Source organism: Oratosquilla oratoria, chromosome 19 (genome assembly GCF_046742065.1).
Source record: "Oratosquilla oratoria isolate Oo_2021 chromosome 19, ASM4674206v1, whole genome shotgun sequence".
Classification (NCBI taxonomy): Eukaryota; Metazoa; Arthropoda; class Malacostraca; order Stomatopoda; family Squillidae; genus Oratosquilla; species Oratosquilla oratoria.
The window spans coordinates 22,556,054-22,583,359 of record NC_134795.1 but is presented as its reverse complement, the minus strand read 5'-3'; the positions used below and the strand labels follow the sequence as shown (position 1 = coordinate 22,583,359).

At 40.9% G+C, this 27,306-nt stretch overlaps 1 protein-coding gene across 3 annotated transcripts in view; it reads left to right on the top strand.

Moving 5' to 3' along the window:
• The window catches only part of LOC143035799 (putative G-protein coupled receptor Mth-like 1), a 55,076-nt gene that overhangs the window by 651 nt on the left and 27,119 nt on the right, over positions 1-27,306 (top strand). For 2 of the 3 annotated variants that reach the window (XM_076202766.1, XM_076202765.1), the window contains exons 2-3: positions 2,627-2,704; positions 23,877-25,511. In XM_076202766.1, coding sequence (XP_076058881.1) covers positions 23,963-25,511 — 1,549 coding nt within the window. In that variant the 5' untranslated portion in view covers positions 2,627-2,704; positions 23,877-23,962. Of the gene's footprint in view, positions 1-2,626; positions 2,705-5,434; positions 5,744-23,876; positions 25,512-27,306 lie in introns of those variants that run through there. The other variant, XM_076202767.1, reaches the window with a different exon arrangement.

Below are 27,306 nucleotides of genomic sequence, written 5' to 3'. Positions count from 1 at the left end.
AAAGGTTTCATCCTGACGAACATCACATCAACAACATCAAACAAGATCCTGCATACAGTTGAGTGAGAAACAGCAAATTCATAAGATAAAAATAAAGCTGACACATTCAGTCTTAACCTCATCATTGTCATAATCAACATCTGAAATTTGCTCATAGTTTTTTTTTTTCTTTTTTTTTTTACAGAAAGGAAGGGTTCCAAATAATCAAAAAATGTCCACAAAATCTGGAATGTGGGAAATCCTGTGTAATATAACACTTTCTATTCTTTACCCTTAAATTCATCTACATCATGCATATGCGACCGAGCTTCAACTTTGGCTCGAAGCTCAACGTTTTCAGTTCTCAAATTCTGCAATTCCTCAATCATTGAAGACATCACATCTTCTGTCAGATCAGTCTGTCAGATCAGTCCACTTCCTAGAGTAGTAGGTTGGACCTCTGTTGTATCCTTAACTTTATTAAGTAATAATAATGACTCGGCTGCTGTATTATCCATTTTCTTTTGAATTCTGTCTTCTCGCCGTTTGAACCTTAAGATCTCTGAAGAAGCAACTGGTGGTTTTGCTTTTGAACCAAGGATGTTTAGTGATGGTACCCAATTAGGGTTGTCCCTTTGATACAATTCTGCCTTCTTCCCTGTAAAAATAAATGAATACAATGACAAAAATAATAATTCTAGACTAAATATGACATATCTTAATAGCGCATCTTAATCAAGACTTTGTTGATGGACAAATAATGTGTCAATTGTAAAATGTAAAAGTTAGATTTTTCACTAATTAAAATTAAGAAAAATAAACAAAGTTATCATAATAGTTATTAATAATTAATTTATCAAAATATATTATTATCTTTCATCTAATTTTTTATTTACTGGACTTATTTTATTTTTAGATTAAAATGTCAAACTTACTCAAGTCTATGTACACTGTTAATGCAAAATATTTGTTGTTCCTTTGTGCTTCCTGATAGAATATGGGTCAGGTATAGCAGAAAAAAAAATAATAAAATGACCTAGAAAGATGAAACTGAAAAAATGTCAGGTTTAAATATTAGCAGCAGCAGATATAAATACCTATATTTTAATGTACCTACTGCCTAGGCCTAGTATCAAGGTTATATAATTATCTATATATAACCTTGGCCTAGAAAGATGAAACTGAAAAAATGTCAGGTTAAAATATCAGCAGCAGCAGACATAAATAACTAGATTTTAATGTACCTACTGCCTAGGCCTAGTATCAAGGTTATATAATTATCTATACATAACCTTGGCCTGTCCTCCACTGTTGCTCAGATTCAGTGCCAGCTAGGCCCTACACCATGTTTATTTCCCGGACATGTTTTAATTGATAGGCCATGGCCTGACCACATTTCAAACCTAATTTATAAGTTATGAACAAACCCGTTATTAAAGATAGACCTGGGCCTACTTACCAGAAATAAAGTCAGCTGAACAGATTCTAATATTGTCCAAATTCTTTCCATCAAAGTTCTGCTGTAAGCTCGCCAACCATAAGCGTCGTCGATCATCACAAAGCTTTTTTCCATTCCAATACTTGATTTTTGCCAACTTTAGGGAGCCTGTAAAACTGCAGTGCTTTCTCTCTATCTGACCTATTATGGCATCCCACAACTCTACAGTAATTCACCATTGTTACTTAAGTATATCGCAAAAGACACAATGAATAAATGACAGGTGAGCACAATATACAGGTCGGACAAGCACGTTTGTTTACACGACAATGCCTCCCATATGTCCGGGTCCCGGTTGGGGTGACGTCATGTGAAACCACACTATTTCTATTCATATATTGATTTATTTACTTATTTAGTTTTTATTCATCAATTCATTTACCTACTTGTTCGTTTGTTTATCTTTTCTATCTACTTAATATTCTGGCTCCCTCCTACTTCGCTTCTTCCTATTCTCTGTGGATCGCCTTGGTGGCAAAATGGAGGTGGGAGGAGGTGATTATCTCGCTACATTATCCTTCTGATTTGGGCAACGTTCTTTCGTCCTTCCCCAGAGTTGTTTACCTCCCTTGAGCACCACACAGCTCATTACGCCGTCTAATACCCCAGACAAGTGGCTTTAAACCTAGGGTCCATGAAAACCTAGACCACACACAGCTTGTGGCGCACACACAACCTGTGGCTCAGTTGGTAGAGTTCCCGGCTGTCACTACGGAGGTCCGAGATCAAATCCCGCCCAGGGCTGAAATAATTTCAATACCACTGCGCTGCGGGTTGTTACTCCATATCTCGTGGGCGGGGAGTTTGGGTGTGTGTTTGCGTGTAAGGTCACAGCATTACCCATAGATCTGTCATATACAAGCTCTGAGCTCTCTTCCGGGAGGGAAATAGCTGTCGATCACGAGTCCAACACGTGATCCAAAGACCATGGAGAATCACATAGGTTTAGAATGGGGTCCAGAATCCAAAAACTATTGGTAGTTGGTGGATACTAAACGATTTTTTTTAGTGTAAGAATAATCACCGGGAGAGACTAACAAAGAGCAATATGGGATACGTAAGTAAAAAGGAAGAGAGCCCAAGTGAATCCAACCTCAGTCTGCCTCTCTTTTCCTTCTAGAGAAAAATTATCTATAATATCTTGTACAGAGTCTGTTGAAGGACACGGAGGCGAGAAAAGGTCCTGAAGACGGTCTGTAAGTCACCCATCCCTCAATCTCCCTTTAGGTAAGTAAAAAGCATCTGCTTAGAGAATAATGTAAGTGCGTGACCGGCCCTGCGTCATGCTTAGCAAGAACTTTTTAACTTTTAAAGTTGCCCCTGAACGATCAGGGATATCACAACGTTCCGTGTTGCGCAGTAGCATCGTCAGGATAAGGATAATGGAGCCATGTTGGGTAGGTGAGTGGGTGGGAGAAAGGGAATATTAATGACTAGTTATGACAATGGCATTGATTATGTGTTTAGAGCTTCAGATACGGGACATATTGTTTAAGTACATGATAGGTGATTCTCTTGGGCTGAGGAATACATCTCAGAGACCAGCATGAGGTTACAAACGACCAAAACCCCGTTAAAGGCCTGTCCCGCTGAATGAAATTGTCGGTGACACGAAATACAGTTTTCCCTCGGGGGTCTGCGACTGCGTATATCCATTGACCTCACACAATGACTATTACTGACTTCCTGCTCGCCTTCAAACATTGCCGCCTTCTCCGCTCGGCTGCTGTGCTCACCTTGTTGAAACCTGGCTAATATCTTTCAGGCTCACGATTTCAGGAAAAGCCCAAGTAGGGTGTGCTGAGGCATTGATAAATAAGTCATTTACCTTATGGCGTTTTTTTTTTTTTTTTTTTTTATGTCCGAGGTTGAGTTGCGTCTCAACTGAATGAAGTCGCTTATCACTTACCAGAGAGACAAACATGTGAGAAAAATATCTACCATCTGCGGGCTCATCGAGTCCCCCAAACTAACTCCTCAAGGAATACATATCGGCTTGACTGGTTCCCAAGGCATCACGCTCGCTCGTACAACCTGTTCCTCTTGCCTGAAGCATATCACCTTGACCCTTTCGACCTTATTGAATATATGAAGAGAGTACGTGTGTTTTTGCCTGTGTGTGTGTGTGTGTGTGTGTGTGTGTGTGTGTGTGTGTGTGTGTGTGTGTGTGTGTGTGTGTGTGTGTGTGTGTGTGTGTGTGTGTGTGTGTGTGTGTGTGTGTGTGTGTGTTTAATATGTGCGTGTATGTGTGTGTGTATGTGTGCGTGTGTGCGTCTGTGTGTGTGTGTATGCGTGTGTCCACGCCTGTGTGTGTGTGTGTGTGTGTGTGTGTGTGTGTGTGTGTGTGTGTGTGTGTGTGTGTGTGTGTGTGTGTGTGTGTGTGTGTGTGTGTGTGTGTGTGTGTGTGTGTGTGTGTGTGTGTGTGTGTGTGTGTGTGTGTGTGTGTGTGTGTGTGTGTGTGTGTGTGTGTGTGTGTGTGTGTGTGTGTGTGTGTATTTACCTAGTTGTATTTTGTGGGAGAAGAGCTATGCTCATAGGAACCCGCAGTTGTATCTTTCCGCATCCAGTTCTTTCCTAAAGTCGTGTATAGTTTTAGCACTCACTGTTTTCTCTTTTAATTTATTCCATGTATCTATCACTCTATGTGGAAAGCTATTCTTTTTCAGATCTCTTCTGTAATTGTCTTGTGTCCCCTTGTATTTCTTTTATTCCATGTAAGTAGATTATCCCTGTCAAGGATTTCCATCCCTTTCATAATTCTATATATGGATATAAAATCTCCTCTATCTCTTCTCTGCTCCAGAGCTAATAATTTCAGTTTTTCTAATCCTTGTTCATATGTCAGCATACCGAGTGTTGGTGCCATCTTTGTTAGTGCTCTTTGTATTTTTTCTAGTTTATTTATGTTTTTTATCTATTTATTTATTTTTTGCTGGGTGACCATAGTGTCTCTGCATAATCTAATTTTGGTCTTATCAGTGTAACTAAGATTTTTTTCATCATCTCCTCGTCCATGTAGCCAAAGGCCACTTTCATTGATCTTATTAAGTTGTAGGTTTCTCCAACTATTTTATTTACATGTTTGTCTGGTGTCATGTAATTTGAAATGATCACTCCTAGGTCTCTTTATAAATTTACTTTTGTAATTTCATTTGTTCCAATTTTGTATTTGCCGGATATTCTATTTTTGCTTTTTTCCAAATTCCATTATAATACATTTTTTTATGTTGAAATTCGCTTCATTCTTTTTACTCCAGTTCCAGAATTTGTCCAGATCTCCCTGAAACGATTTACAGTCTTCTTCGTTGCTCATTTTCTTCAATAGTTTTGCATCTTCTGCAAAGAAGTTTGTGTAGCATTTAATTACTTCATCCATGTCATTTATATAAATAGCAAACATTATCGGAGCCAATATAGAGCCTTGGGGTACTCCACTTATCATGTCTACCCATTTTGAGTTCTTTTCTCTAAGTATCACTCTCATTTTTCTTCCTTTCAAGAAGTCTCCCATCCATTCCGATAATTTTCCTTGTATTCCACCTATTAGTTTAATTTTTCTTAGTAGTTTTTTGCGTGGTACTTTGTCGAAAGCGTTTTGTAGGTCCAGAAAGGCACAATCTGCCAGCCATCTCTTTCTTGTATTATGTCCAGCAATCTTGAGTAAAAGCATATTAAGTTTGTAGTACATGATCTTCCACTTCTAAATCCAAATTGGTTGGGGTTTGATATTTTGTTCTTTTCCAAGTGTTTTGTCCATTTGTTTTTAATAACTCTTTCGCATATTTCAACAATTGTGCACCTGTGTGTGTGTGTGTGTGTGTGTGTGTGTGTGTGTGTGTGTGTGTGTGTGTGTGTGTGTGTGTGTGTGTGTGTGTGTGTGTGTGTGTGTGTGTGTGTGTGTGTGTGTGTGTGTGTGTGTGTGTGTGTGTGTGTGTGTGTGTGTGTGTGTGTGTGTGTGTGTGTGTGTGTGTGTGTGTGTGCGTGTGCGTGAGTACACGTGCGCCTGTATGTGTGTGCGTTTGCCCGCGTTTTTATGCATGTTTATGCGCGCCAGACCCATACATACCATATAACCCTGTGCCGTGTTTTTTTTCTATTCTCCTTACCACCAGCATGTTATTCATCACCGTGGCATCTCCTTGTTATTGAAGATGTTACAGCCTATATGGTTGTGACCAGTCTATCTTATTCGTCCCATTGGCATCCCGTTTGGTAGGAGAGTAGTTGAAAGACGCTTGGGAACAGGACAGTGCGCTGGAGGTGTTGGTGAGTATTTACGTCTCGTGTGCAAAATCTCCGCGCGGGTTTCCCAGCATTGTTACCACAACATTTGCGTGCGATTACCTGTAGCTGCCGTGCGTGTTAGCATTCTTAACTGGAATTACCCGTTGGCTCCAATAGAAAAAAGATGTATAAATGAGTATATGTTTATGTATGTATATGTATATGTATATGTATATGTATATGTATATGTATATGTATATGTATATGTATATGTATATGTATATGTATATGTATATGTATATGTATATGTATATGTATATGTACATGTACATGTATATGTATATGTACATGTACGACTTTGTACATATGTACACGTACATATACATATACATGTACAAATACAATTATGCACAATATACTTCCAACTTAGCAGTGAATAGCAGGAGCCTCCATTCCACTCACTAGGGCTACACAAGAAGCATAAGCTAATGCTGAAGAGATCCGAAAGAATTCAGGGTTCAGAACGCTTGAGGCGATTGCTGTTAAGCTGAAGGTCGGTGGGCCACAGTGGAATGTTGCTGGAAGGTGTCGATTTTTTTTTTTTTTTTTTTTTTTTTTTTTATCTAGGGATATAATTCCTATCGGCTTTTGGGTGATCGTTACTCACTTTCTTCAATAGTTTTGCATCATCTGCAAAGAAGTTTATGTAGCATTTAATTCCTTCATCCATGTCATTTATATAAATAGCAAACATTATCGGAGCCAATATAGAGCCAATATAGAGCCATGTCTACCCATTTTGAGTTATTTTCTCTAAGTATCACTTTCATTTTTCTTCCTTTCAATAAGTCTCCCATCCATTCCAATAATTTTCCTTGTATTCCACCTATTAGTTTAATTTTTCTTAGTAGTTTTTTGTGTGGTACTTTGTCGAAAGCCTTTTGTAGGTCAAGAAAGGCACAATCTGCCCAGCCATCTCTTTCTTGTACTATGTCTAGCAATCTTGAATAAAAGCATATCAAGTTTGTAGTACATGATCTTCCACTTCTAAATCCAAATTGGTTGGGGTTTGATATTTTGTTCTTTTCCAAGTGTTTAGTCCATTTGTTTTTAATAACTCTTTCGCATGTTTTAGCAATCGTGCGCCTGTGTGTGTGTGTGTGTGTGTGTGTGTGTGTGTGTGTGTGTGTGTGTGTGTGTGTGTGTGTGTGTGTGTGTGTGTGTGCGTTTGTGTGTGTGTTTGTATGTGTGTGCGTCAAGAAAGCAGCTTGCCTTTTATACCCTTGGGAGCAAGTGTCTAATATCACCAGTAGACTGGCCAGCTCAAATGCCCTTTCCAATTCCAAGAAGATCACGATGGACTGTATGCCACTGACAGCACTGAGGAGTGTTGCTAGACTGTTTGCTGTGCCAGTGCCCTTGCAGTAAGCATGTACATGCTCATGCATTGGGCCCAGTTTCCACAGCAGCCTGTTTAGCACCATCCTCTCTGCTGTTTTCCCTCTGCAGCTTGTCAGGCTGATGGGACGATAGGCATTAGGCTCTTTGGGCTTTGGAATCGGCGTTATAATTGCCGTCTTCCAGGCTGTTGGTAGCGTGCCACTCCTCCAAGACGCGTTTATCACCCTTAGAAGTGTCTCATCATCCGCCGGCCCACGGTGGGTCAGCATGGAATAAGCGACAAAGTCCTCTCCAGGTGCTATATGTGTGTGGCCCGTAGCTCCATAAGTGTAAAGCTAACGTCAGTGTCATCCGACATTACCATTTGATGGTGGGCGTTGAAGTCCTCCCCTATGATGAGGAGCCTGTCCGCAGCAAGACCACATACTCCTCCAAGCTTAAGCGCCGCACTATGGCCCCTGTATATGTTGTAGATGGTGTACGTCGCTCTTGTGCCCGATGGAGTCGAACCGCAAGAACTTCTACACCATCCCCATATGATACAGGGTTCAAAATTTCACTACAGGGAATGGACGATTTGACAGGGATCATGCACCTCCTAGTAGCGGGTAAGTGAGGGAGGGAAAAGACGCGATATCACGGAAATCGCACCTCATCCCTCACCAAGGGCTCTTAGAGAAGTATGATATCGTAATCATACTCTTACACAAGTGCAAGGAGATATGAGCTTTTACTATGGAACTCATTTATGTTTCACCACATTAACCATAATTGAATATTGAACAGGGCGACTATCTTCCCTGACGAGTTCCATTACGTCTTCACCTTGTCCTCCCCGGTCAGAAGACAAGATGGGTTGCAACTTTTCTGCAGTGGAAATATTTTCCTCCTCATCAGAAGAGGAGTCTTCAAGCCGAAGTGCATATTGACGGTGTTGGAGACTGGCAGGAGACACTTTCCGTGTCTTCGTTGGTGTAGGTGTCGCTTTTCCAATAGTGAAAGTGTGTGTGGTGGGGTTGGGGGAAGTGGAAGGGAAGGAAAAGGAGGTGAAGGCGGATGAGGAGGCGGAGAAGGAGGCGGGGGAGGGGGAGGAGTAGGAGGAGGTGGGAGAGGAGGAGGGAAAGGGGGAAGGAGTCCTCTCCTTTTGGCTAGATCTCGTGGTCTTGGTCCGTTTGGACTTTCTCTTTTTCAGTAAGTTGAATACATTAGTGACAGCCTTCTCCATCACGTCTAACGTCTTCCCCGGATTACTCTCCCCTAGGGTATGGTGATTACAGCGGCGACACCAGTCACAATCAGCTTCATATCATCCTCCCGAAGGTAAATGACATCAGACGGATATTAAGGGGGGAGGGGCTACTGTTCTTGTGCTCGTGGGGTCGGTGCTGGTGACGTGGCTTAGGATGTTTTTGTGGGAGCTGGTTTTGCAGTCTGTGTAGGAGTGGGGGTTTGTCTGTGGGAAAGTGCTCCTGATTGTTCAAATCAGAAGTACTAGGTGCTGATGCCTTTGTCTCCGTAGGGGAATGTTATGTTGCTGCCCCATACATGTGTACTTGGGGTGGTGGGGGCAAGTATGAAGTCCTGTTGTTTTTCTATCCTCTCCCGACAGACAATGGCCTGTGCTTTACGCACAGAGCAGTTGGCATTCCAGACGTGGTGCTTCTCTCAACAATTGGGCCACTTTGCAGCAGTCTCAGTTCCGGCTTTGAACTTGTTAAGGCAAATTTCGATGAAATGAAGACATGCTGCAAACGCCGCATTTTTGGGTTTTGTAGCCGTGCACCACGCCTGGTGGTGACTATACTGTTGACACTTATTTGCCATATATTCCCAGGTCTATCTTATTAAATGGTTTACCTTCTATGGTGATCAAGTTTTGGCGTGTGGGCTTCTTATCCCAGCGGCACATTCTTTTTACCCTTGCGTAACCTGTATAATAAATTGCACATCTCAAGGAACCCCTGCGAAAAACACTCATACCATATCTTTCTCATTTTATTTTCATCGTAATAATAGGTTAGATAGGATGATGTCTATATTACATTATTACAATAACCAAGAATATGTCGTGCGTGTTTAATCATATTACATCTATGAAATTACATAAGAAACCAAAAGTGCATTAGCTCATCTCATTTGTTCTCGCGGAACCCTTAAAGACATTTTGCGGAACATTAGGGTTCCGGGGAACCCTGGTTGAGAACCGCTGGTCTAGGGTATTTGAGGGCATAAAGGCGTATGCGGTGTCGGAAAACGTTCCAGCGCAGGTCCTTTCTCTGTGGTCTGAGGTAAAGCTAGGATGCAACGAAGTATATTAGGTAAATAAATAACAACAAAACAAAGCAAAGAAACAGCAATAGAATATAGAAACAAAACAGTAGAAAAGGAAAATAGCAAAAAAAAAACGAAACAACAAAACATCAAAATAGTAAAGTAACAAAGCAACTAAGAAAACAACAAAAAGGAAAATTGGAAATCAGACAGCAGTAAAGAAGAAGAAACACTAAACCAACAAAATGGCAAAGCAGCAAAGAATGATACAAGACATCAAAACAAACAAAACAGCAAAAAGCCGAAACTCCAAAAAACAATAAAAGATCAACAGCAAACCAGGAAAACAACAGCACAACAGAACGGCATCTACCATTTTTTTTTTTTTTTTTCGTGCATCGCGTCAGAGGTACAAACTAGAAATCGACGCGGCTCCTCAAGGTTAATTCGCCAATCCTTTCCATCCCATCCCATCCGCCAAGCCCTTCTAAACTCCGAGGCTACTCTTGGGCAGTACAGGAGACCGCAGACATCGCAATTGTTCCCTTCCTTGCCGGTTGCCGAATCTCCTTCCATGCTAACTGGCACCCTCTCAGTTGCCAGGTACCTAGTTTTCTTCCCTTTAGGTGATTCCTCACATTCTAGCGGATTTGTTGGCAGAAATAGTTTCTTATCGGAGAAGTGTATTGTATAGGAACGAATATTCCATAACCAACAATGGAAATACGTGAACGCACACACATAAAACCAACAAACAAGTAAATTAATAAAAATGCCGGGCCCTAGGTCATGTTGAGATGTTCACAAGTCTTCAATGCGATTTTGTTCGGCTCCTGCGAATACATGGTAACCTGGGTTTCGTTGTGGCTGCCGCTAGACGATTTTATCACTGTCAACCGATTGACTTTAAGTCTTCCTCCTAGCTAAAGAGAATAGTCTGTCCTCTGTCATGGAAAAAAAATATATTGGATGCGAGATCTGGATGGGTTCCGTGTCCTTGACTAGTGGTAACAATTTACCTCCTGCCTTTCCATCAGATGGACCTAACGGTTTTTTTTTTTTTTTTTATTGATTGTAAGTATATACAAAAGAAAACTTGTGCGGGTCACAGCCCGCTACCTCCTAGGAAGTCTGAGGGACTTTTACAGTAAATTAAACTACTAAGAATGTATGCTGTCAGTCATCTCTCCGGTGTTCTTCTGCCTCCCGATCTGATGTGTGTCTTGCCTCAATCCATGCCCTACGGGATCCCAAGTAAGGATGGACAGTCGTTTTTGCTGTAAAGAGAGAGAGAGAGAAAAAAAAAGTCGTGGTGAGCGGATATGCTTTGTGGTATATAGGTTATATACTCAGTGTATATTCATCAAGGAAAGTGAGCAAATTATGAGGGATATTATCTAGGAGATGGCACTTCCATTAGGCACCGAAGCCGGCATGGGTTGAGCGCGCCCGTCTTGTCCCTCCGGTGAAATGGCGGGACCCGCTCGAAGAAATCCAGACGCTGGACAGGTAGTCAGGTAGTGGACCGGCGTATTGGCCCCCACCGCGCCGCAGTAGGTTGGCATGCCCGGAGCTAACGGGAGGTTGGTATGCCTGAAAGTAACGAGATGTTGGTATGGTTGGAATCAGTGAGAGGTATGCTTAGAGCTAACAACTCCACCTTGTATCAACAGAAAAACAGAAAGTGGGAGAGAGCGTGAGATGAACATCATGGTGATAGGCAATTTACTAACTACACACACTTACGTACACACGAGTGCAACACGTGATCTAAGACAATGTTGAATCACACGTACGCACACGCACATATATGCATGTACGTGCGTGTGTACGTTGGTTCCGAATTCGCCGTGCTCAGGACGGTAAAACTTTCCGCTAGTATTGCAGGCTGTTACTACCCCACCCCCTCCTTGAGGAAGGGGATGGATGTATAGGGTATGGTGTCATGAATTGTGAGTTTTAATTTGGAACAGCAGAAGTTGTTGACCATGCGTCCAAAAACCATGGTATTTCAAAAGTACACTAACACTTCACTGAGTGATTATTCAATTCTATTATGAATTCCACCATGGCTCCTGGTTGTAAAATCCCAATCTTATGCAGTTCCTTGTGTCCTCTGTATATAAGGGTCACTTTTGTCGCCACTGAGGTAGTCCTGTGCAAGGCCTATATGGACCTTGGTCCTGTGTATGTGTGAGTTAGTGCGTTCGTGTGTTTTCCAGGCATAACCTTGGGATCGGGACCTCTATCAAGCTTTGGTTAGTCAGTTCCTTCTGTGGGTTTGTGTTGACTGGTTGCGTCGACTCTGGCTGATACCATATATATATACATATATATACATATATATATATATATATGTATATATATATATATATATATATATATGTATGTATATATATATATATATATATATATATTAATTTTTTTTTTTTTTCAGGTGGAAGTTCAATAGCAACTTAGGTTGAAATTCGTTTTTTTCCGAGAGGTCACTTAATGTATTTTGTAGTTACAAATATGTTTTTACGTGTTCGAAAGGTCTTTAGCAAAAGGACTCGACTAATGATGTCGACGCTGCTCCTCAAGGTTAATTCGCCAATCCTTTCCGTCCCATCCCATCCGCCAAGCCCTTCTAAACTCCGAGGCTACTCTTGGGCAGTACAGGAGACCGCAGACATCGCAATTGTTCCCTTCCTTGCCGGTTGCCGAATCTCCTTCCATGCTAACTGGCACCCTCTCAGTTGCCAGGTACCTAGTTTTCTTCCCTTTAGGTGATTCCTCACATTCTAGCGGATTTGTTGGCAGAAATAGTTTCTTATCGGAGAAGTGTATTGTATAGGAACGAATATTCCATAACCAACAATGGAAATACGTGAACGCACACACATAAAACCAACAAACAAGTAAATTAATAAAAATGCCGGGCCCTAGGTCATGTTGAGATGTTCACAAGCCTTCAATGCGATTTTGTTCGGCTCCTGCGAATACATGGTAACCTGGGTTTCGTTGTGGCTGCCGCTAGACGATTTTATCACTGTCAACCGATTGACTTTAAATCTTCGTCTGTCATGGAAAAAAAAAATATATTGGATGCGAGATCTGGATGGGTTCCGTGTCCTTGACTAGTGGTAACAATTTACCTCCTGCCTTTCCATCAGGTGGACCTAACGGTATTTTTTTTTTATTGATTGTAAGTATATACAAAAGAAAACTTGTGCGGGTCACAGCCCGCTACCTCCTAGGAAGTCTGAGGGACTTTTACAGTAAATTAAACTACTAAGAATGTATGCTGTCAGTCATCTCTCCGGTGTTCTTCTGCCTCCCGATCTGATGTGTCTTGCCTCAATCCATGCCCTACGGGATCCCAAGTAAGGATGGACAGTCGTTTTTGCTGTAAAGAGAGAGAGAAAAAAAAAAGTCGTGGTGAGCGGATATGCTTTGTGGTATATAGGTTATATACTCAGTGTATATTCATCAAGGAAAGTGAGCAAATTATGAGGGATATTATCTAGGGGATGGCACTTCCATTAGGCACCGAAGCCGGTATGGGTTGAGCGCGCCCATCTTGTCCCTCCGGTGAAGTGGCGGGACCCGCTCGAAGAAATCCAGACGCTGGACAGGTAGTCAGGTAGTGGACCGGCGTATTGGCCCCCACCGCGCCGCAGTAGGTTGGCATGCCCGGAGCTAACGGGAGGTTGGTATGCCTGAAAGTAACGAGATGTTGGTATGGTTGGAATCAGTGAGAGGTATGCTTAGAGCTAACAACTCCACCTTATATCAACAGAAAAACAGAAAGTGGGAGAGAGCGTGAGATGAACATCATGGTGATAGGCAATTTACTAACTACACACACTTACGTACACACGAGTGCAACACGTGATCTAAGACAATGTTGAATCACACGTACGCACACGCACATATATGCATGTACGTGCGTGTGTACGTTGGTTCCGAATTTCGCCGTGCTCAGGACGGTAAAACTTTCCACTAGTATTGCAGGCTGTTACTACCCCACCCCCTCCTTGAGGAAGGGGATGGATGTATAGGGTATGGTGTCATGAATTGTGAGTTTTAATTTGGAACAGCAGAAGTTGTTGACCATGCGTCCAAAAACCATGGTATTTCAAAAGTACACTAACACTTCACTGAGTGATTATTCAATTCTATTATGAATTCCACCATGGCTCCTGGTTGTAAAATCCCAATCTTATGCAGTTCCTTGTGTCCTCTGTATATAAGGGTCACTTTTGTCGCCACTGAGGTAGTCCTGTGCAAGGCCTATATGGACCTTGGTCCTGTGTATGTGTGAGTTAGTGCGTTCGTGTGTTTTCCAGGCATAACCTTGGGATCGGGACCTCTATCAAGCTTTGGTTAGTCAGTTCCTTCTGTGGGTTTGTGTTGACTGGTTGCGTCGACTCTGGCTGATACCATATATATATATATATGTATATATATATATGTATATATATATGTATGTATATATGTATATATGTATGTATATATGTATATATGTATATATATATTATATGTATATATGTATATGTATATATATATATAACACAGGAACCCACAGTCGGAGAAAGAATAAACTTCGAATAAAGAATAATCCTATATTTCGGCTATCAACTGTAGCCCTCTTCAGGAAAGTACATAAGATAGAGAACAGAGGGGACTTATAAACTACAGTAAGAAGAGATGTGGACAGTTGACCTCACTCAGGCGCGGGGCAAACTGGGGTGGCGGAGGAGGGAGGGGGTGAGGAGAGGGGAGGATGTAACGTCCGCACTAGCTTATTTATTGCTGCGCGTGAGATTATGTCAGGTGTCCACTGCCCTTTAGAAATATTAATATTTCTAAAGGGCAGTGGACACCTGACATAATCTCACGCGCAGCAATATTAAGCTAGTGCGGACGTTACATCCTCCCCTCTCCTCACCCCCTCCCTCCTCCGCCACCCCAGTTTGCCCCGCGCCTGAGTGAGGTCAACTGTCCACATCTCTTCTTACTGTAGTTTATAAGTCCCCTCTGTTCTCTATCTTATGTACTTTCCTGAAGAGGGCTACAGTTGATAGCCGAAATATAGGATTATTCTTTATTCGAAGTTTATTCTTTCTCCGACTGTGGGTTCCTGTGTGTTATTTACAAATGTGCTACTACATTTCTATTTAGAAATATATATATATATATTTTTTTTTCAGATGGAAGTTCAATAGCAACTTAGGTTGAAATTCGTTTTTTTCCGAGAGGTCACTTAATGTATTTTGTAGTTACAAATATGTTTTTACGTGTTCGAAAGGTCTTTAGCAAAAGGACTCGACTAATGATGTCGACGCTGCTCCTCAAGGTTAATTCGCCAATCCTTTCCGTCCCATCCCATCCGCCAAGCCCTTCTAAACTCCGAGGCTACTCTTGGGCAGTACAGGAGACCGCAGACATCGCAATTGTTCCCTTCCTTGCCGGTTGCCGAATCTCCTTCCATGCTAACTGGCACCCTCTCAGTTGCCAGGTACCTAGTTTTCTTCCCTTTAGGTGATTCCTCACATTCTAGCGGATTTGTTGGCAGAAATAGTTTCTTATCGGAGAAGTGTATTGTATAGGAACGAATATTTCATAACCAACAATGGAAATACGTGAACGCACACACATATAACCAACAAACAAGTAAATTAATAAAAATGCCGGGCCCTAGGTCATGTTGAGATGTTCACAAGTCTTCAATGCGATTTTGTTCGGCTCCTGCGAATACATGGTAACCTGGGTTTCGTTGTGGCTGCCGCTAGACGATTTTATCACTGTCAACCGATTGACTTTAAATCTTCCTCCTAGCTAAAGAGAATAGTCTGTCCTCTGTCATGGAAAAAAAATATATTGGATGCGAGATCTGGATGGGTTCCGTGTCCTTGACTAGTGGTAACAATTTACCTCCTGCCTTTCCATCAGGTGGACCTAACGGTATTTTTTTTTTATTATTATTGATTGTAAGTATATACAAAAGAAAACTTGTGCGGGTCACAGCCCGCTACCTCCTAGGAAGTCTGAGGGACTTTTACAGTAAATTAAACTACTAAGAATGTATGCTGTCAGTCATCTCTCCGGTGTTCTTCTGCCTCCCGATCTGATGTGTGTCTTGCCTCAATCCATGCCCTACGGGATCCCAAGTAAGGATGGACAGTCGTTTTTGCTGTAAAGAGAGAGAAAGAGAGAAAAAAAAAGTCGTGGTGAGCGGATATGCTTTGTGGTATATAGGTTATATACTCAGTGTATATTCATCAAGGAAAGTGAGCAAATTATGAGGGATATTATCTAGGAGATGGCACTTCCATTAGGCACCGAAGCCGGTATGGGTTGAGCGCGCCCATCTTGTCCCTCCGGTGAAGTGGCGGGACCCGCTCGAAGAAATCCAGACGCTGGACAGGTAGTCAGGTAGTGGACCGGCGTATTGGCCCCCACCGCGCCGCAGTAGGTTGGCATGCCCGGAGCTAACGGGAGGTTGGTATGCCTGAAAGTAACGAGATGTTGGTATGGTTGGAATCAGTGAGAGGTATTCTTGGAGCTAACAACTCCACCTTGTATCAACAGAAAAACAGAAAGTGGGAGAGAGCGTGAGATGAACATCATGGTGATAGGCAATTTACTAACTACACACACTTACGTACACACGAGTGCAACACGTGATCTAAGACAATGTTGAATCACACGTACGCACACGCACATATATGCATGTACGTGCGTGTGTACGTTGGTTCCGAATTCGCCGTGCTCAGGACGGTAAAACTTTCCGCTAGTATTGCAGGCTGTTACTACCCCCACCCCCTCCTTGAGGAAGGGGATGGATGTATAGGGTATGGTGTCATGAATTGTGAGTTTTAATTTGGAACAGCAGAAGTTGTTGACCATGCGTCCAAAAACCATGGTATTTCAAAAGTACACTAACACTTCACTGAGTGATTATTCAATTCTATTATGAATTCCACCATGGCTCCTGGTTGTAAAATCCCAATCTTATGCAGTTCCTTGTGTCCTCTGTATATAAGGGTCACTTTTGTCGCCACTGAGGTAGTCCTGTGCAAGGCCTATATGGACCTTGGTCCTGTGTATGTGTGAGTTAGTGCGTTCGTGTGTTTTCCAGGCATAACCTTGGGATCGGGACCTCTATCAAGCTTTGGTTAGTCAGTTCCTTCTGTGGGTTTGTGTTGACTGGTTGCGTCGACTCTGGCTGATACCATATATATACATATACATATATATATATATATATATATATATATATATATGTATATATATATATATGTATATATATATATATATATATATATATATATATATATATTTTTTTTTTTTTTTCAGGTGGAAGTTCAATAGCAACTTAGGTTGAAATTCGTTTTTTTCCGAGAGGTCACTTAATGTATTTTGTAGTTACAAATATGTTTTTACGTGTTCGAAAGGTCTTTAGCAAAAGGACTCGACTAATGATGTCGTTACCCTAATGCCTAATATACTGTATGGCGATACCGTCACTTCCACACATCATCTTAACTTTGGCCCCAACCCCATGTTGGACCTTATAACCAGTTGCAGAATACCCAAAAAGGAAGAAGATGAAAAAGAAGAAGATTAAGATGAAGATGAAGATGAAAATGAAGATGAAAATGAAGATGATGAAGAAGATGAAGAAGAAGATGAAAAAGAAGATAAAGAAGAAGATGAAGAAGACGGTGAAGAAGACGACGAAGATGAAGAAGAAGATGAAGAAGAAGACGATGAAGATGAAGAAGAAGATGAAGAAGAAGATGAAGAAGATGAAGAAGATGAAGAAAAAGAAGTCTGTAAGACACCTTACGGTCCTTGGTCTCATTCTTTGTGCGTAGTAGCACCCTATGCTTATTATATTGTGGGCAACGTCAGGGAATAGGATTGATAGGTTGAGAAGTACTAAATTTTCTGACATGCCTCGCCCTTTTCCGAGGGAAAGTAAGTTTTTGGGGAGGCGGCTAGTACACTCGATCTTTCCTTCCGCTGAGAGGGCCTACAACTCCTTTTCTTCTGACTTGTTCCCACATATCTACACCTCGATTTATTTATTTACTCATTTACTTTTCTATTTATCTGTTTATTTATTTACCTATTTATTTACTTATATTTGTTTGTTTTCTTATTGTATTTGTATATATTTATCTATTTTTTTTTTTTTTTTTTTTAATGGGGCGGGTGTGGATAAGTGCCTGAATACGACTTTTTGTGCTCTAATTTTTCTGGCTCGATACTCGAGGTGGTTTGACCCAATCTGAATAATTTCCTTGAGTTGTAGGTTTTTCTCTCTTACTACAGACGATTTTATTCACCTGCGAAGGTAAGCCCTGTACTCTGAGGTATTGACTGAACCTCCCTGGCAGAGTGCAAACGGGACGAATTCAGCCGCTCCGAATCCCATGAGGGCCCCAGGTTCTGTCCTGCAATCCTTGCAAGTCACGTAAGACAAAAAGGACCGCTAGAGGTTAGGGAGCCACGGACATTAGTCCAACAGTCTGACTGCGACCAAAGTAAACAGAAAAGTACGGCCAGGTACAGATAGGGTTCGGCAAACTTAAACCCCTTACTGGCGAGAGATGGACGAAATACGATGGAGGCAGACAGGATAAAAGAGTAGCGCCCCGGACCATATCTGTGACTCCCAGACTGCTTTCGTGATTGTGTGTTAACGCAATAGAGTTTTGTGACCACTTTTTTGGAAAGTGTTGTGAGCTCCTAGAAGCGGATAAGAGCTGATTTTCAATTAAGTAAAAGGAGATAGGTCCTCACATACAGCAAGAAAAGGAATATAAATATAAATGTATATATATATATATATATATATATATATATATATATATATATACATATATATGATGAAGGTGGAAGAAGAAGTCGCGGGTCTAGTTCCGAGTTCCTGAGTTTATTCCTGACCAGTTTTGCTCTATGCTTCTTCAGAGGAATCTGGATTCTGGATTCCAAGAAAAGACCACCTCGCTTGCGCGGGATCGGGTTTTGTGGGAGGGGAAGAATGTCTGTTAGAAAATGAAAAGATAGTAGTGTATAAAAGAGGGCTATTGCCACCGGGCGAATTGCGAGCGATTAGGGGCTAGTATGTTGTCGTGGCTTTAGGAGAACTGGGCTAGGAACTTGGACGGTGGCGCCAATGCCGAGAGGAAGAGCATATTATATCACCAACGAAAGTTTGGAAAATGGTAGGAGACGTAGTAGGAGAGAAAGGGGGAAAAACGGAAAAATCTTTAGTGGGAGGTAAACTGAAATGAGAAGATGTAGTATAAGAGAAAGTGAGAAAGGAAGCGAATTTTAGTCGAAGAAAAAGGAAGTGTATATGTTTGTGCGTGGGATGCGGCTATGTACGTGAGAGGTGTATGTGTGTAATTTACGGTTAGTGAGTAGATTTCACTTCCCGCGTGTAGAGGGCGTTCCTGATTAGCCCCAGGTAAGGCATGAGAATTCCTGTTTTACCCCAGGTCGGGTTTGAGTACCGATATTATCAATATTATCATTATTATTACCATTACTATTATTATTATTACATTATTGCGGTTATCACCAGTCAAGCTGGTGAAGGGGTGTGTTACTTGTTGGTGCGGTTATACACGTTTTATCGTGTACACCGCACGTGGGACGGGCGCAGCTGACAGATAGTCTGTACGGTGTGGTCTAGGTGTAATATGTTGTATCAGATGTTTGTGTTTGGCGTGCAGTTTTTCTAGGTGTCTTGAGTGAAGTTTGTGTTTGTGTTGGTTGAGTGGACGGATGTTGGAAATTTGGTGTAGAGACTCAGTGGTTCTGAAGTCGCTCCATCGCGAGCCCGTGATGAACTGGACAGCGGCATTCTGAACCTTCTGATGCTCGTAGTTATTGGTGGCACATGTCAGCTGGCTTAGTCCCGGGGACTGGCACAGAATCGGTCTGACGAGGGCTAGGTACAATCGGCGTTTGGTTCTCAGTGTTGCAGTTTTGAAGCGTCTGAGCTTACCCAGCACAGCCCTAGCCTTCGCTCCCTGCTTGCGGAAGTGTGGGGTCCAGGTAAGGCCATTATCAAGTGTGCTACCCAGCACACGGGTATGGTCCTTCGCTGGGATGTTTGTGTTGTTTATTTTAAGAGGAGTGTTTGTGATTGTTCTGTTGGTTCGTTTGCAGCGGAAGTGTACAGCATTGCATTTCGACGCGTTGGTCTTAATGCGCCCCTGTTGCTCCCACGCGTGTGCCCCGTCTAGGATGTTTTGCATTACGTGTAACGCTCCCTGCAGCGTTTTGTGTCTGCTTATGTGGTTAGTGTCGTCCGCATACGAAAGAGTTAGAGCCTGGTTGCGAGGATAAGCCGGCTCTGGCAGGTCAGAGGAATGTGACTCTGGAGTGAAGCTGGCGGTATACATAGTCTGAGTAAGACCGCGTTCCCTCCTTGGAGGCGGGCTACGTTTGGTTGTACAATGGTTTATAATTTTCAATACAATGAACAATAGTGATAATACAGTATACAATAAATTGTTGTGATCTTATTATAAAACAGCTCCGGTGTGTGTGGAATGTTGCTCGAGGGTGTAACAGTGTAAGTGAAGTGAGTGGTGTAAAAATGTGGGAATCCTAAAAAGTGTCATAAGATAACTTATAGTACTAAATAATATAAAGATAAATATCCAGATGAATAAAATGAAATAAAATGAAAATAAAAATAAAAATACAAATAAACACAAATATAGATATAAATAAAAATAAATAAAAATGTGCTAATTTAAAGTGACATGACATCTCATATCGTTGTGACAGAATGTTATAAAAATACATACATGTACATATATGGTACAGTTTTACATATGGTACTGCAAATAATAGATAAATAAATAAATGGATAATAACATATTTGGACATATTCGGACAGAATAAAAATATAATAATAACAATAATAATAATAGTGTGATAGTGGGCAACGTTCTCTTTGGCACATCATTGTATGACCTAAGATATAGATTAGTTTATACTTAAGATAATAAATTGTAATTTAATTTAAAATGAAGCAATATAAAATGAAACAAGAATAAAACAATGAATAAATAAATAAATGCCAAAGAAATATATAGTAAAAAAAATAAAATGATAATAATAATAATAATATAGTAAAAATAAAGATAAAAATAAAAATAAAAATACGAACTGACCGGCCTCAAGCCCTCAACCCAGGAAGTGCGGACGTTTGGGCACCGGATGGAGTTTGTCGTTCTATGTGGGCGCTATTCTGGGGCAGGTTCTTACAGCTGCGTATTGAGCTGTGTATTTTTCTCATTTTATATCCTCTACTTTTTGGTTGATGTTGGCATTGGTTGTTATGTATAGGGCTTCAATCACCTTCCTTTGTCTTTTTGATAGACCTTTCTTTACTACCTCTGCCTGTTGCCAGTCGGGAAGATGTCCTTCCTGGTCCACGTGGCCCACCAACGCGTTTGAGAGGCGGTGGTACCTTAGGTCCGCCTTGTGCTCTCTTATTCTGGCATGTAGGCCCCTGTGACTCTCACCATAATATGACTTGTCACAGTTGCCACATGGGATCCTATATATGACGCTGAGGTTGTTTGTTGTTTTTGATGTTGGTGTTACTAGTTGTCTGATTCTCTTTCCCGTGTCATTCACTATTTCTAGTCCTAGTGGGCGTACAGCATCCCCCAGTGTGCGTGAAAATTCTGAGTCCGGTACGACTAGGTATTGTTTGTCCTGTCTGTTTACTGGTTCTCTCCGTTGCCTGATGTTTTGAGCTTTACTTAGGGAAGTGGATAGTAAGCCCTCTGGATATACCAGTGATATGAAGGTGTTTGTGACGCGGCGGATTTCTTCCTCGAGGAACTCCTTGTTGCAGATCCTCAGAGCTCTGAGGAAAAAACCGATTACCACTCCTGTTTTGGTTCGTTTTTTTTTTCCACCTTCATCAACTTGTCAAAATGTACCAACATATATATATATATATATATATATATATATATATATATATATATATATATACTGTATGTATATGTATATATATATGTATACATATACATATATATATATATATATATATACATATATACATATATATATATACATATATATATATATATATATATATATATATATATATACACATATATATGAAGAACAAATGTAACCCTGTTCGAACCCCAAGACCCTGTCATGTGTTTGTCTTGCGTCTTTTTTTTTTCGATAGCGTCCTTTCCCAGTGTAACTCACTGAACTTCGCATTTTCCCCGTTGCTGTGTGATCCCGGTATGCCCCACTCTCTTGTCTGGTGACTAGGCCGTGAGTTCCGCTTGGTCTTATTATCCGAGTATCCCCCTAGGCAAAGGTGACGTCTTCGGCCACGCTTCTTGTAGGTGTCTCAGAAGCTATAACAACAGGTACAGCAGTAAGAACATCAGCAGTAATAGTTCCTCTAATTCTGTTAGTGATAGCAAAATTAATAGCCTGGGCAGTATCAGTAGCAACAAGTACATAAGCATCAATATAATAGGAACATTAGCAAGACCAATATCAAAAGTATTACATGTATCATCAGGAATCATAACCGAAGGAACTACATCGGTAACTATAACTATAACAAGTACAACAGTTGCAACACAAGCACCAAAAAAAAAAAAACAGCAACAGTAACAAGCAGCAGCAACAATAGCATTAATAACAACAAAAACAGCAGTAACTACCACGAATACTACAACTTCAACAACTGCAACTGCAGCACTAACTACAACTATATCTACAATGTGAAAGTTCCATAAGCGACAACCAGCACTACCTCTACTACTACATCGACCACTACCTATACTACTACCACTTCTACTACTACAACCACCACAACTACTGCTACTACTTGTGCATTTAATAACAACCTCCATAATTTGGAACATTGTTGTGAAAGCAGTCAAAATCTGTCTTCCACAGACACATATCCCGTTCCCACTAATATCTGTAGTCGAAAACCTTTGTATATTTTGTTGCCTTATATTCATTCATTTATTTTTTTATCTATTCATTATTTGATTGATTTCTTATTTATATATTTATTCATTTATGCATTTACTTGTGTTATTTATTTACTTATTCATTGTTTTATTTATTTATCTATATAATTTATCTTATTCATATTATTCATTCTATTAATAATATTTATCTATTCTATTTATGTTATTAAGCTTATTCAAATTATTTATTTCATTTATATTGCTAATTTCATTTGAATTATTTACTTATTCTAAATTATTTATTACATTTATATTTATTTCAACTATATGAGCCCTGATCCACATTCTATATACGCCCCTCGTACTTCTTGATTTTTTTTTCACTTTCATTTCGAGAGTGGGCCTCCTCAATAGTTAAGTCTCTGGCGGGGAGCCATTGGGTCAAATATTCGTATGTCAATGAGGGACAATTGTCTCCGTGCCCAGATATTTCTTGTGTTGACGTCCATTCGCGATTCATCTGACATGTAGCCTTCGTTCGACTGTCACATCCCTGCAAATCTTACAAAGGATTTGGGTCATGAGGTCCTTTACTTCGTCATGTTTCGTGCTAATAGACCCACTCTTCTTTCATATCATCGTGTGATTTGGATCAAATGGTGCACCACAAGAGCATCTGTTAGGTAGCACATCTAATGGCCATTCATATCTTAGGGTAATGGCACGAGTCCCGGAGTGTACATTGCCATGGCCACCGGGTCTCACTGAGTATTAGTTTCCGTTGACTGAATGATCTCCACTTACGTCTTTTTCTTTCCAACACTGTTGGTGACGACAAACTATGCTGGTTCCTTTTATGTATTCTCCACATATTTGGCCATGGCTGGACACTTGATCTTGTTGCTTTGTATGGTGGCCTCTCTATGTTGTTGAATGCATCGACCATTTAGATTGCTTTGTAGTCTGGTTCCATATTTTCCTAGTGACGTGAACGCCTCGCATCTTATTTTCTGCCCCCACACATACCTAAAGACTACTGCCAATACTACTGTTGTTGTTGCTACTAATACTATTACTATATCAATTTGACTAGAAATACTATGATATATGCAACTAACGTTAATTAGGTTTAAGTTTATGACCAGGTATGTAGCTATAACTATGTAAGTGCACCTATAATCATGTAACTATGATAATTATAATTGTAACTATAAAACAGATTATCTAGAGAAATTTTAGTTTATACTGTGCCAAGGGTAAAGACATGGTTGTCAGTAATAGAGCACTGGTAATATGATAATTGCCAATGAAAAATACAAGATTATTATTCTTGATGATATATTAATGAGTGGGACAAAGGAGTATCCTTGGTTAAAAAAGTCCTGAGAATCTTTACGTGCTTATACGAGTAGTAGTCAAATAAGACAGACGCCTGATCCCATTCCCAAGATTGTATTTCGATATTACACATCCAGAACACTTGATTTATTTCCATTTAATGGTTTGTCTCATTCCTTTGACAGGACGTCTCATCTGGATGGAGGACGGAAAAATAAAAAAGGACACAGTTTAGCTACTAAGAAACGAAACACTGCTCCAAGATTTGGTCATGAGTAGAATAGGAAAGAGCTTGAGAACCAGGGTACTGGTTGCCCTCTTTTTTTGTGGGAATGCCATTGGGAGTCCCATAGAAGAAAAAGAAGAAAAAACATCAACTCCCTTTATGTCCCCCAATCACGTCTCCTCAGTGACCCATGGCCTACCAACCATCATCCCTTTACTGTCTACTACCCTTTTCCTGCCTGAAGGTATTGAAGTCATCACTGATGTCACACACGATATCAGTCATGTGCCCATTACCTCAAAAACACCGCTGGGAGAAACTGAAGGTCACGAAATCCAGGAGATTCCTCCAACAGTGTCTAATATTCAGAGAATCCCATCAATAGTATCTCCAATCCATGATATCCATCAAACAGTGCCACAGATCCAAGAGACGCCTCAGACATTGCTTGAGACAGAAAAGATCCCTGAAACGGTGCTTCAAGCCCAAAAAACGTCTCAAGCAGTGCCTGAGAACCAAAAGATCCCTCCAATAGTGCACGAGATCCAAACGACCACCCCTCTAACTGTGATCCAAGATAACACCGTGTCTTCTTCGTATCCAATCTCACACAACCTTTCTTCTCCCTCCTCTCTTCCTCCATTCTCTCCTCCCACCCCTCCCACGATCACAACTATTCCCTCTCCAGCTTTTGTCGTAAAAAGATGCTGTCCTGATGGGTTTCACATGACAAAGACAGGTTGTGTAGGTGACCCTGGTATCCAACAACCTTGGCACTCTAATGGCACTGAACAGAATGAGTTTTTCGAGTGCAAGAACGGTAATATATGGTCTATAAGCAAAAACAATACAATGATTAACAAAGGCAGGTTGATCATACCATCGCATTATATACTACGAGGCCAGGGTACTTTCTGTTTAGAGGAGGCATTGGGTCATGACGGTGCAGATGCGAGCACTTATTACCTCTGCTACAGTGATCCTGTCAAAGAGTACGAAAAACACTGCTCCGACCCGACCTCCTGCATACGAAAATGTTGCCCTAGGGGGCAAGTGCTAGAACAGGGTTTTTGTGTCGAACACGGACAGGAACTAAAATTAAAGATCGTTGATTATGATCTGAATCCTATTGATTCAGAGTCGGGAAAGAAAGTGATCAATGAATTCCCGGTGTGTGGTTCGGGGTACACCATGTCAAGCTCGAACGAAAGCAGTGAAGAGTTTTACATAATGGAAAAGGGAGACGTGTACATGCCTGGTTCGTACAAGAATTACTGGAGCCATGATTTATACTGTGTCGATCATGTTCTTGATCATGGGGTGCTCATTCGGCATGTATTTGCTTGTTACGCTCCAGCACAAACACCTTCGAAGTGGAAAACGCTCTCACCATGCTTCAAAACTGCAGCTCTCATCATTTCTTGTATATTCCTGCTCATCACATTGATCTTCTACTTTTGTATCACTGAACTTAAGAACTTGCAGGGGCTTAGTCTTCTCTCCCACGTGGCCTCCTTGTTCCTTGCAGAGTTGGCACTCCTCTCACTCACTTGGATGCCAGTACACCCGCCTAGATTGCTCTGTATCTCCACAGGTAAGGAGTGAGCTGTTTACAATCAAGGTAAAAATCTCGATTCATTTGTATTTGGGTTATTACTGTTATTATTGCTACCATTTTAACAATACTATCTATTGCTTATTTTGTTGCTATCATTGTTAATATAATTTTTTACTTCATTACTATTATTACAATGTAATTATTTTTTACCATCATTATTGTTACTGTTATATAGTGTTATTGCTATCACCATTAGGGTGAGTAGATAAAAATTTTGCAGTCGTGTAGGTGTGTATAATTTGCGGCAAAATGTAGGAATGTTTTTTGGGGGCTTTTATGGATTTGAGAAGGGCGTACGATAAAGTCGACAGAGAGACATTCTGAAGTATGATGAGGATATATGGAACAGAAGGAATTCTGTTAAAGAAGGTAAAGGTACGGTTACACTAGTCAACGGATGGTTTGGATTCCGAGCCTAGGGATGGATTTCGTCCAATGGTAAAGGATTTGGGTTGGAAGCCAAGCCTAGGGATGCCCAACGCAATATCGCTGTGGTCCACACCTTGAAAGCGATCCGGAGTAAAGTAACTGAATATATATGTTAATAGTATTCATATATACGGCATATTTGAAATATATGTATAAGATTATCCAGTAATAAGATAAATTATTTAATAGTATGAAATTACTTTATAATAGAAAATAAAATCTATGGAATGTATATTGTGGCAGTAATCAAACACTCGTTTGAATACTGCTGTATATAAAGACCCTGTCACACAGGAATTCCGCATGAAAACCGAATGCTTACCGCACAAAAATGGCTTGATCGTAGAGAGATCGGGCAGAAATGGGGTGACATTTTCTTTTAGTCGGGGAACTTTAACGAATAAATAGCGTATGTTACTAACAGTTTCCGTATGCATCACTACTGTTCCGATAACACTTCCCGTATATCCCCGACCACGTCAAATTTGGCCCAATTGCCCGAACGTTTCACGAATTAAACTACCAAAGCACGTATGCTCCCCGATGATAAACGTGAAGCGGTAGTGTATTGTTCGTGATTTAGTAGTGTTCTTAACGGGATTGTGCGGTATTTATGCGTCAAATAGGGTAATCAAACGCGGAATGAACGGCGTAGACGTGAAACAGACGGTTTACAATAGCGATACGGAAGTTAAACGTTCGTTGAATAGTCGGCGGTAGTCGGGAAACGATCGTAAAATTACCGATTTCTCCGTCAACTCCATGATTAAAACGAACACTTCCCGACCAATTCCGTATGCTCTCCGTCAATTCTCCATACGATCACCGCATGGTACGCGTCAGATACGCGAACATTTGGTCGTCTTATATTTTTTAACCGTTCAAAGATCGCTCCGCGTCCAAAATTTCTCGGCCGCACGCTCCACGAACTCCCCTACCGAAAAACGATTACTTTACTATTGCTTCGCGTATAATTCACGAATACAAACTATTTGTGCGGTAAGCATTTGGTTTTCATGCGGGATCCCTGTGTGACAGGAGTTTAAACATTGATCGTTTTTCTTAAGCGAGAAAACTCTTCTCAACATTTGCTTGATGTCTATACTTTTCGCCGTGATGGAGTGGAATGCTGAACTTATCCATGCTCTAATAAAGAAGATACGACAACAAGAGGAGCTTTGGGATGTGAGGTATCCAGACTATATTAAGAAATAATGATAATATAACCTCTCTCTCATTGAGTCAGACCTTCAACTGCCATAAAGAAGATGCGACCACAAGAGGAGCTTTGGGATGTGGGGCATCCCAACAATATTACGAAATAATGATAATATAATCTCTC